The sequence below is a fragment of the Urocitellus parryii genome, unplaced genomic scaffold (genome assembly GCF_045843805.1).
Source record: "Urocitellus parryii isolate mUroPar1 unplaced genomic scaffold, mUroPar1.hap1 Scaffold_37, whole genome shotgun sequence".
Lineage (NCBI taxonomy): Eukaryota > Metazoa > Chordata > Mammalia > Rodentia > Sciuridae > Urocitellus > Urocitellus parryii.
The window spans coordinates 5,819,474-5,831,638 of NW_027553327.1; the positions used below are offsets into that span (position 1 = coordinate 5,819,474).

The 12,165-nt window shown below is 50.2% G+C and overlaps 1 protein-coding gene across 1 annotated transcript in view; it reads right to left on the reverse strand.

Annotated features, from left to right (window-relative positions):
* LOC144252166 (paired box protein Pax-8-like) overlaps positions 1 to 10,227 on the reverse strand; it is a 69,965-nt gene extending 59,738 nt beyond the window's left edge. The window contains exon 1 of the mRNA XM_077794674.1: positions 10,056 to 10,227. Coding sequence (XP_077650800.1) covers positions 10,056 to 10,227 — 172 coding nt within the window. The remainder of the gene's footprint in view (positions 1 to 10,055) is intronic.
* Positions 10,228 to 12,165: the final 1,938 nt, after the last annotated feature.

A 12,165-nucleotide genomic window follows, 5' to 3' on the forward strand; every position in this document is an offset into this window, starting at 1 on the left:
AGAAGTCCAAAGGTTTTCTCCTTGTCCCAACTGGGTCCAGAAATTCTCAGCAAGTCACTGCCCATTCTGGGAGGAGGACCTTCCTACACACAACTGTCCTCAGCAGGCCACCAGCCAAAGATTTGGGGCTACTAAGCTCTGGCTGACCCTGGCCAAACCTGGAGGGAGCACAGCGGGTGAACTTCTGGAAAGGCAGATGGGTGGGAGGGAGCACGTGCCAGCTTTCCCCTTGAAAGCCAGGTGGTCTTGGGCAGGCACCTAGCCTTTCTGAGCCTGAGCTTCCTCATGGTTAGAGGGGGTGACATGGTTTCTCATCCACGGTGGCAGAGGATCTCAAATGGAGCCAGAGGTGTGGAATGTTAGCATAATGAAAATGCACTCGTCGCTGTCCTAGGAGTGAGGAGTCCCGTGGGGGCGCTGCACCCTGTTCTTGCTAGAACCAAGCACATGGGTAGATTCCCCAACACAGGGCCACTCATGCCATTAAGGAAGTCCTGCCCAGCCCAGGTTGCTTTTCTCTTTAAGTTGCCTCAGTACTGGAACAAGACAGGACACCCCAATGGAGGGAGTGTGCCCCGCTTCCCTGCCTTCCCTGCAGGGCACAGCTGTGGGGCTGGCAGGGAGCCATCAGATGCCCAGGCCCTCCTGTAGGTCACCCCAAGGGAGGTGGCCACGCTGAGCTTGATTGTACCTGGTGAATGGGGGATGGTGCTCTGCTTGGTACCTCAGGAGATTCTTGAGTGCCCCGTGGGAGGGAAGTGTCAAGGGGTGAATCTGAGTCCGGAACCTACTCTGGGTCCCAGATGCTTATTAGGGATTCAGCCATCTCAGGCCTGCCTTGTCCCCAGTCCTCAGCAAGGCTTTCCACAAGAAGAGAGGAAAGGGCAGGGGCGGAGGCTGGTGCGGAGACCAGGACGTGGATACCTTGGATGCCCCTGACTCTGACCCTGGCTGCAGGGGACCTGAGCTGATTTCTGCTTCCTGGGATTTTCTCTCCTCTCTTCTGAGGGAACCTTGCCCAGCTGTGGGAAGGGAACGAGGCAAGGGCGATGGAGGGGTCACCTACTAGTGAGCACCAGTGGTTTTAGGTGTTGTCCTGTGTCACCTTTTCCACCATTCTTGGCACCCTTGTCCCTGAAGGGTTCTGTGACCTGGAACTTTGGGGTGGGACAGTCTTGAGCCTCCTTTATGCCATTTGGCATTGGGGCCTTGGCAGGTGGTCTCCCTCCTGGAGCCCTGCTTGCCTCGCCTGTGACAGAGGGACAATCAGGACACAAAGTCCAAGCGTGTGAGAGTCAATGACACCATGGGGCACAGGCACAGGATGCTGAAAAGTTTAGTGGGATAATGAAGAAAAAGGAGAAAAGATGATGGAGAAGTAGCGGAGGCTCTGCAGGACCCAAGAGATGGCATCCTGGGCTTCTTGGCTTCCTGGGATTTCCAGACAGGCAGCCTCACGGACCTGACTCCATTTCCCCCTTGCTTGATTGCCTGGGGCCAAAGGACAGAAAGGCCTCACCCTTAACTCTGGGCTAGGTGACCCCCTTCTGGGCCCCCAGCCTACTGGGGAGGGAGGACTGGGAGGAGGGAGTATGGGGAAGAGGCAGGATGGGGAGGAGGCAGGATGGGGTGGAGGGAGGATGGGGAGGAGTGAAACAGGGAGGAGGGAGGCCGGGCCTCTCCCCCTCCCTGCCCAGGAGCGAGCCGACTTGCTCCAGTTCCCTCCTCCCACGGCTGGCTGTCTCTAGGTGCCTTCCTTTAATTAAAAGTACTTAGCCTTCCGCTAGACTGGCCTGCATTTGCATGGGATCCTTCTCTTTAAGCAGCTTCAGTATCAGGATGAACCAGGAGCTTAACGGAGCATCCTGCCGTGTCCAGGGACACCTGGCCCAGAGGGCGAGCACCCTGCTTGCTATGCTGCCCCTGGACTCTGGACTCCATAGGCAGCATGGCCTCCCCTGCAGGGGGGAGGGGTCCTCCCAGGGACCCCAGCCTTCTGCTGAGCTCAGGCTTATTCTCAGACCATGCCACTGGGTCCCTAAAGCCAGGGCTGGCCCTGGAGGTGAGGGGATGATTGAGGAAGGCTGGTGTTCCCGATTCCCCTGGTGCCTGGACCCTGGCCTGAGCCCTGGGGGTTATTTCAGGGAAGGTCAAGTCCCAGCTCCTGCCCAAAAGGAACTGAAGCTCATCAGGAGACATTTATAGTGGAGATCTCACAAGGAACTCTCTGGCAAAAGATGGTCAGAACAGCAGCTGAAACCTTTCAGCTGAAGAACTGGAATTTGAAGGGAAGCAGGCCATAGACTCTCAGTGTGTACCATTATTTTATTTTATTTTTCCAGTGCTGGGGTGGAACCTGGGGCCTCCACACGCAAGGTGGGTGCTCTACCACTGAGCCACGTCTTATCTTCCTGTTTTATGTATTAATTAAATGAAGATTCTGATGGTAGAGAACTTGGGCCATTTCACCTGGCCGCCACAGGCCTGGGGTTTCATCCACTACCAGGTGGCCTCCCACAGAGGAGGCACACTCTTGGGGAGGTGGGACCTGGGGCCTCCCTGGTGCTTGTGCTCTGAGGGACCTGGAGACCCAGGCCAGCGCACTGGCTTGACTGCAGATCCCTCTCTGCCTTTGGACTCTGGACCTCCCAGCTGACCTCTGCAATCCCTGTCCTCCCTGGCCAGTATTTGGCCCCTCCAGCTGCCCAAGGTCTCAGGACCAGGAGGAAGAGAGAAGGCAGGAGGCCTGATTCTTGTAGATATAGAAAGGAGGAGCAGAGGGGGCTCACCCCTGACCCCAGATGGGGCCAGGAAACCCAGGTCCCAGCCCCCATGAGCTAGGTCAGATCCTCCTTTTCTAGAAATCCCTCTTCCTTGGACTGGGAGATGTGTGTCAACACCATGCTAGGTCCGGGGTAGGCAGGGGCAGGAGACGGCAGACGAAGTCCAGATTTGTTTGGGAGGTGTGCATTTGGAATGTCCCCAGTTGCCCATTCCCTTCCCCTCTAGCTGGGCAGGCATATGAAAGATGAAGATCTCATTCGTCTGGAGCCCTGAATTCTCTGTTCATATCCCCTTTGCCACAGTGCTCTGCTGAACTGGCGGGAGAACAATGGCAGTGACTCCCTGCCCCAGAGCGCATTCTACAGTGCGATCTCATGAGGGGGGTGTTGACCCATTTCATGGATGAGCAGAGTGAGGTTCTGGTGGGCTAAGTAACATATCAAGGTCACCTTGTTACTGAGGATCTATTGAGCATCGGATCGGGACTTGGATGGGGCCCTCTGCTTCCAGAGACTAGGGGGTGCAGTGGGGAAGACCATCTGGAAGGGACCTGGAGTCTAGTTAATACTCTGCGTCCCCTGCCATTGCCCACAAAGTGCAACCATCCACCCAGGACACTCGGAAGAACAAGGTGAGCATCTTGATTGAAATGCCAGCCATAGACTTCTTCCCTAATTCAGGCACCATGATTCCAGAGACGCACCAAAATACAAGGATTCAGTTGGGAACAATGTATTAACATGAACCCAAGACACAACAGAGTTATTAGCAGATTCTGAGCCACTGGCTACACTTGCTGTCACCCAGGAAGCAGAGAGATGAGCTCAGGGGGCAGACCTCCAGAGCGGGTATGATTTGGTGAGTGCAGGAGCTCCAAGTCTGGGACCACGTGGCTCGGCTCTTGGCTTGTCCAGGTTCTCTGTTGAAAAGTAGTAAGTATTGACGGAAGAAGGGATCAGTGAGGGAGAGGGGATGAGAGCAGAGAAAGGGCCTGGGAGGCAGATTGGAATAGGCGAATTCCTGTTTAGGATTGGATTTATGCAAGAAAAGCAGGGTGTGCACCTGTGGGTGTGAACTGGAGCCCCAGCTTCCTCCTCCTCTGGTTTGAGAAGAAAAAAGGGACATTTTCTCAAAGGGGCTAAAAGGTTCAATTGATTCAGAGAGTGAGCACCCAGCTGGGCTACACCCCGTGAGCTGTTCTGGGGATGGGAGGTGCTGACTGGTAGGAGGTGAATAGGTCCTTGAAGGCGGAGGTGAAGGACCTGGCCTACAGGAGGAGTCTGGTCCTCACCCCTGAGGGAGCAGCATGAGTGGTGTCCAGGACTCCTGGGTCACCCATCAGCGAAACGCTTCACTTGCAAAAGAAGGAGCCCATTGAAATCAACTGGGCAAAAATACAGAACTGTGGGGACGGGTCATGGAACCTGAGGTCAAGAGGCAGCAGGGCCTCCGAAGTGACCAGAACCGGGACCAGAAAGGCCCTTGGACCACCTGCCATCTCCTCTGCTTTTCCTATCAGAGCCCCGGCTTCTCTTTCTATACCTCTGCAGGAAATGTCTCTTTTCTGTCCTGCACAAGGTGGGGGTGACACAAGTGTGGCATGAGACCCAGATTACCTATTGGACATCATGAAGTGGGGGGCATCAGCAGAGCTTGGTTGGGCCCGGCATGCTGACACCCAGTCCAATCGGCTGTCACCGAGGCTCTTGGGGTTCATCCGGGTGAATGAGGTTTGCAGTTCTCAAAGAAGAGGGGTTAGAAACTTCGGGGTAGCTTAGACACCCACAAACACTCATCAGAGATGCTTTTTCCAAAGATTGGACTTTCCTAAGTACCCCTTTGTCACAATTTACCTCTCTAGTGAGCTGGGACTGACCTGAAACACCTTATGCCAGCAGGTGGTATTAATAGTGATCACACAGGGCTGGGGCTGTTGCTCAGGGGCAGAGCGCTTGCCTAGCATGCATAGGGCACTGGGTTCAATCCTTAGCACCACACAAAGACAAATAAAATAAAGGCATTCTGTCCATCTATAACTATAAAAAAATAGTGATAGTACATCCAAGGTAAGGTGGTGATTCCTGCCCCTCCTTCTTCTCTTGAGTCACACAACACTTGGGTTTTGAGTTCAATACTATAAAAAAAAAGCTGGCTGAGATAGAAGCTGAGGGTCCCAGAGGACCCCGAGTGCACTCTAAACCAGGCCCACTGAGGATGGGTTTAAAGGACAGAGAATATTTTTCCTAAACAAACAAGACTGAGGGGACAGTGGCTCTGGGGAGAGAGTCCATGTATTTAGTGAACAATGTGCTCACTAAATGTTGTCCCCAAATCAGTTTTGCTTTAATGTGAGTGGCAATCGGGGCAGCTGATCTGCCTGGCCCTGGAATGAGCACTGCCTTGGGTGGGAGGTGAGTCTTCTTTCAGGGAACGCTGGCTGCTGGGGATGCTGGGAAGAGGACACCTTAGGGATCAGGGGTTCCCAAGTCTGACTGATTTTCCTAAGTACCCTAAGTATCATATAGTCACCTGCAGGACTTTAAAAAAAAACCCCACAGACTCCACCTAAGACTTGCTGAAGCAGTCTTGAGCCGGGGGCCTCTAACATCTAGAATCTCCCCCAGGTGATTCTGATCAACAGCTGGATCCGGGAACCATTGAATCAGAAGACCTTTAAGAAATCTTTCAGCTGAGCACATGCCTGTAGCCTTGCAACTCAGGAGGCTGAGGCAGGAGGATCACTTGAGCCCAGGCATCAGAGGCCAGACTAAGCAACAACAAAGGCCCCATCTCTTCAAAGAGAAGACCTCTTCAAATTCTAAATCCCGATGAATATATCGACACTAACATGTTAACCAGACCAGTAGCACAAGTGTCATATGGAACTTGTTTGGAATGCAAACTCTTGGGACCCACCCAAGACCTGCTGAATCGGAAATGCTAAAGGTGGGTTTTAGCCTCTGTATATTAAAACACAGGTGACTTTGAGGCCTGCTCACATCTGAGAACCACTGATCTCCAGTCATTATTAGTTTTATTTATAAAACTAATTTTTAGTTCAACTCTATTTCGTTTTAGTTTAGCTTGGCTTGTATTTGAACAATGGGTTCCATTGAGTTTACCACCTACTTTGTAGTAGGTAGTGAGGCTCAAAGATGGCCCCCAAATTCCCAAGTGCAAAGGATCCCTTCCTCCTGCTGCTCTTGCCCTCCTGCAGTTCCTTCTCGCACTCTCAGGATTGGTCCACGGGACCCCTGGAGGACAGCAGGTGTGATGGCATATGAATTCTGAGGCTCTGCTATGAAAGAGGAGCTTCTGTCCTGCTGCCTCTTGGAAGCCAGCTGCCATGTTTGAGGATGCTGGCATCTCCATGGGGAAGCCCACGTGTGAGGACCTGAGTCCTTCTGCCGACAGCCACTAAGCACCCATGGTCCCCAGTCAGTAACTGTGAGGGGGACATCCTGGATGGATCCTCGGTCCATGTCAAGCCTTCATATGCTGCAGGCCTGGTTGACAGCTTGACTGTAATCTCATGAGAAACCCTGGGCAGGATTCACCCAGCTATGCAGATCCTGGAGCCCTGACCCTCAGAAATAAATGTGTTTGAGTTAAAAAAAAATGTTTGTTGTTCTAAGCTGCTGACTTTGGGGTTAATTTGTTTTACAGCAATAGAAAATTCATACTAGATGTGTGTTTTCCTGTATCCTCTGAGAAATTCTTTTCTTGGTTATAGGAGTATGCTGTTAGAAGACTGCTTAGAAAATATTTTCCTGATTAGAAAAGGAAATGGATTTTTAAAAATATTTATTTTTTAGTTTTAGGTGGACACAATATCTTTATTTTATTTTTTATGTGGTGCTGAGGATTGAACCCAATGCCTCATGCATGCTAGGAGAACACTCTACCACTGAGCCAGAACCCCAGCCCCGGATTTTTTTCCTACATTTTCTTTTTTTCCTAAATTGACTTGTTTTGAGTTTTAAACCTGGCCCCTACCATTGGTGAATTCACACAACACTCTATTCTTGGTGTTTTAGATGTAGTATTTTAGTGTATTGGCATTTTAGAAATTCCCTCAAGGGATCCTCCCAAATGACAGTTAGGAGACATTGGGTGCTCTCCTGTGGGTCCATTCGATGCTTTATCCTTCTCTGGATGGACTTCTGGCTGAGACAGGGGTTATCCTGGAGGAGAGACCACATGGTCTTTCCCAGAGACAAATCAGGGGCAATGGCAGTGGGGGACAGTGGCTGGGGTCGGCGAGACTCACCTCTGAGTAAAAGGAGAGAAAAGTTCAGGCGTATCATCCCGGCCTCTCATATTGGTGTTTGACCACTTGTGGATGTTGTGCCCATTCGCCATCTTGGAATTCTTCAGCAATGGGAGGCCAGGGCCAGTGCTGGCCAACTTGACCCATTCTGTTTGTTACTTTCCCACTAGTTTCCATTTCCTTTTACAGAAAAGGGAACCACAGAGGGGCACACGGCGTGGGGAGGAGGGACCAACAGCATGCAGAGCCCCTGAGCATCCTGCAAGTCCGCAAGAAGCCCTCTGGTTCTGTGAAGGAGCTCTTGGCATTCAGCTTTCCTTCTGAGATCCCAAAACCTGTCTTTGGAAGTTGGTTTCCACTGTACGGACTCTGCCTGCAATTCATGCAGATTTCACCAGGTGGAGAAGTTCTGGATTTCAAGGCAGAACTCACCCAAGAGAAGAGCTTTAACCATCACACTTGGAGCTGTTCCTAAACACACAGGCACGTACACACACGTGTGCGCACACACACACGTACACATATGCACGCACACACTCACAGAATACTAACGGCTGGGGTGTAGCTCAGTGGTAGAGCAGTTGCCTGGCATGTTCGAGGCCCTGGGTTCTATCCCCAGCATCACCACCATGACCACAAGAAAAACAGAAAGAAAAAAGGATGAAAATCCGCCCTGGAACTGACAAGCACTGTAAACATATCCAGTCTTTCTGCTCACCCTCTCCAGGCTTTTGCTCCTCATCTTTGAAGTGAAAACGTCGAGGAAAGTGACCTCCAATGTCCAGATCTTGATTCCTAGATTCCTCAGCAAAGCATTTCTCACAAGCTTCTTTTACTCATTTTGATTTGTCCTTGGGGTCATCCCTATCTCCCCATTCCTTCCTTTCCTGCAGTTTGCTTGACTTCTGTCTCTTTTGACGTTACCAAATCTTGAAGTTAATTTCCAGAACTTCTCTTTATTTTAAAAATATCTCTATATCTTCGTTTGTCCATTTTCTCCTTTTCCCTAGAGTTTTGGGACACACCTCTGGGTACTTTCTTGGCTTCCCGTGACTGCCTATGTTCTCCTCTTGGTCAAGTGCCCAGTCCATGCTGGGTCACCACTACATTTCCAGACTGGTCCTACCATGAGCTTTGTATAGTTCTGGGGACTGGATGATGTAATGAACAAGTTCAGGGGTGTTTGCTCACTGGTTGATAAATCTTGATTGTTGGGAAATGGGATACTGGGGTAGGGGGATCCCCCTCATTCTGGGGAATACTTCAAGTATGATTCCTCCTTGAAAATCTAACAGAGAAGCCCAGCATGGTAGGCAGTCACGTTTCATGCATGATCTGCCCTGTGTTCCTGATGCATCAACTTGACCAGAGCGTGGACTGCCCAGATATCTGGCTACACATTCTTTCTGAGCATGTCAGTGAGGCTGTTTCTGGAGAGATTGACATTTGAATTGGGAGACTGGCTAGAGCAGATTGCCTCCCAGTGTGGGAGTTCCAATCCATTGAATGCTTGAACAGAACAAAAAGGGAAAGGAGGGAGAATCTGTTCTCTCTGCCTGACTGCTTGAGCTAGGACATCCTTCTTCTCCTGCCCTTGAACTGCAGCTGGTACATTTGCTACTCTTGGTTCTTAGACATTTTGACTTGAACTGTAACTACACCACCAGCTTTCCAGTTTGCAAATGGCAAAATGTGGGTATCCTCAGTCTATATATCATATGAACCAATTCCTTATGATAAATCTTTCTATTTCTCACTGTCTTTCCTTCTGTCTATCTATCTATCTATCTATTTATCTATCTATCTATCTATCATCCATCTCCCCATCCATCCATCCATCCATCATCCATCCATTCATCCATCCATCTATGCATTCATCCACTCATATATCCATCCATTTATTCACCCATCCATCTGTTCATCCATCTATCCATGCATGCATGCATGCATCCATCCATCCATTTATCCATGCATGCATGCATGCATCCATCTATCCACCCATCTGTCCATCTATCCATGCATGCATGCATCCATCTATCCATCCATCTGTCCATCTATCCATCCATCTATCCATGCATGCATGCGTGCATTCATCCATTTATCCATGCATGCATGCATGCATCCATCCATCTATCCATCCATCCATCCATCCATCCATCCATCCATCCATCCATCCATCCATCCATTCATCCATGCATCCATTCATCCATGCATGCATGCATCCATCCCTTTATCTATCTATCCATCCCTCTATCCATGCATGCATGCATCAATCCATCCACCTATCCACCCATCCATCTATCTGTCCATCCATCCATCTATAGTCTATCCATTCTTCCATCCACCCATCTATGTGTGCATGCATGAATTCATCCATTCATCCATTCATCCATTCATCCATGCATCCATCCCTTTACCTACCATCCATCCTTCTATACATCCATCCATGCATCCATCCATCCTTCCATGCATCCGTTCATCATCCGTAACCTACCTACCTATGAGATATATATCTGTATCTATATACTGACTAGTTCTGTTTCTCCAGCAAACTCTAATACAGCACCTTTCAAGCTTGTCATGACATTGCTCCTAGATAAATTGCATTTCCTTATGGGAAATCTTTTGCTTCTTCCTTTTCCTCCTCTTCCTCTCCATCCTGGGGGTGCTCTCTTCCCCCACCTGAGGCACCAGCACTGCAATTCTTGCCTCTGGCTCTGCTTTCTGTAGGATCTAGGCTAAGACCCCTAACATGAGGTGACACACTGTTCTCCTTTCCTGATGCCAATTCCATCACTTGGGTTCTCATGTCAATCACTTCTGCCCCCTGCGTGCTTCATTAACCATTCTATTGTTTTAAACCTTGAACTTCTCTTTCCCTGTGGCTTTCCTTCTCTTAGCCCATGCACAAGTGTTTCCATGAAAAGCAAATCATCTCGTTACTGAAAGTGTTGAATTCCATCTCTTCATGAGCAAATTCCTCATTAAGTTAGCTCACTACCTGTGTTAGGGGTTGCCGTGACCATGCAGCACACATCAGGTGGCTTTCTCATGCAGTTCTGGAGCGGGGAATTGAGATGCAGGCAGGCCAGCTCTGGAGAATCTCCTGTCTCTCCCAGCTTCTGGGGGCTCCAGAGTTCCTGGAGCTGGGCCGCTGGGCTGTCGTTGACCATATCTGCACACGGTTCTCTTCCCTCCACATCAGTATCCTCACATGGCTGTCTCTTCCTCCTACAATGACACAGTCATAAGGACCCAGGACCCATCCTAATGACCGCATGTTAACTTGATTACATCTGCACAGACCCTATTTCCAAATTAGGTCGCATTCCCAGGCACTGGAATCAGGACTTCCACATATCTTTGGGGGGACCCCAGGCAACTCACAGAGTTTCTGAAATGTTCTTGTAGCCTCATTCTGTGGCTCCTTGTAGCAGGTGTCTTTCCACATCCTGCCCTTCCATGGTTCCCCCGAAGGTCATCAATTGCAGATTCCCTGGCTGCTTCTAAGTCCTTTCCCTTGTGACTGCCCCATGGTGTTTGGCATGGCTGTCTCTCCCCTCCTTTCTGGCTACCCAGTGTCCAGAGTGACCTCTGCTAACCTGGTGTCCAGGTCACTGTGTGTACCTGGGGCTCCTGTGTGCTTTTCCTTCCCTCCCTATCTGCAACTCCAGGTGCCTCTTAACTTGGGGACCTTGGTCACAGTCTCTATCCAATGCACTCTCCTCTGGCCTCTTCCCAACCTTCATGCTCCAGCGCCCTCTTCTAAGTAGGTAACAGATACATCTCTGCGAGCTCAGGGCAAGCTTTGCCACTTAGAAGTCACCAAGGAGCCTCAAAGGTAATCTATTCCTAGCACAACACATCCTCTTCACACGCACGAGTGTGCGCACACACCTGGACACACCCACCCACCACACTCCCTCTCTCTCTCTTTTCTTGTGCAGAGGATGGAACCCAGGACCTCACTCACAGACAAGTGCCCTCCCACTGAGCTCCACCCCCAGTCATTGCCCATTTTATATTTTCATGTATTGATGTCAGCATTTGTGAAACTGTTCTGAGACTTCCAGAAATACCCGTGGCACTGTGGATGTGGACGGGCTCCCTAGAGAGCAGGTGAGATTAACCCAGCGAAGGGTGGCTTATTGCCATCACTGTGGCCCTCTGGAAGCCTAGGACTCTCTGATCTGTGCCTGGTTCCCTGAGCTGAGATTCTCAAACACACTAGCAACACAGAGGCATTAGCACTAAGGTCTGTGGACCCCAAATTAATGTGTTAAAGCTCTAGTCACTGGTGGGATGGCGTGTGAAGGTGGCCTTTGGGTGGTGATTGATCATGACCTTGGATCTCTCGGAATGGGATCAGTGCCTTTATAGGAGGACCCAGGAGAGGGCTTACCTCCTCTCACCCCCACCCTTTCTCACCTTTCTCATTCTCAGCAAGAAGCCAAAAAGAGGTACCCACTCATGTACCCACCCATGCTGGCACCCACATCTTGAGCTTCTGGTCTTCAGAAGCGCTTGAAATAAATGTTGGTGTTGAAGCTAGCTGATTGGTAGTGCTTTTGTTATAGCAGCTCAAGCTGACTTAGACAATGAGATAACACTAAGCCTGATTTCAGATCCAGTGAGGCCCAGAAGTGCCTCAGACACCCTTTCTCTCATAGAACAGTCGATTTTACACTAATTCTGTATTTAGACAGCCTCACACAGCCAGCTTCCTATAAACATGGTGAATAATGCAGTTTGCCGGGTGCTTATCTCAGTCACAAAATTCAAAATGCTTGCACTCAAGGGCTTGTCAGTAAGCAGCTGTTGCTACTTCTCTGCAGGTCAGCTTCCAGAACCTTCATTCCCTGCACATCCAGAGAGCATAATAATGGCGTGGTGTGGGATTCAGGGCTGCAGTGGGCTACAGAGACAACCTGCTTCAAACCCTTCATGTCATCCACGAGGAGGCAGATGTCCCGAGACATCAGGGACATCCCCCGCCTGCCCCACTAGCCCTTCCTACCTGGTACCTGTGTTTACTTTCTGTTTTAGTTTGGGTCTCAAATGTCCCTCAAAGGTCTTTCTGCTTCCTGGCTCCCAACCATGATGGTCACCAC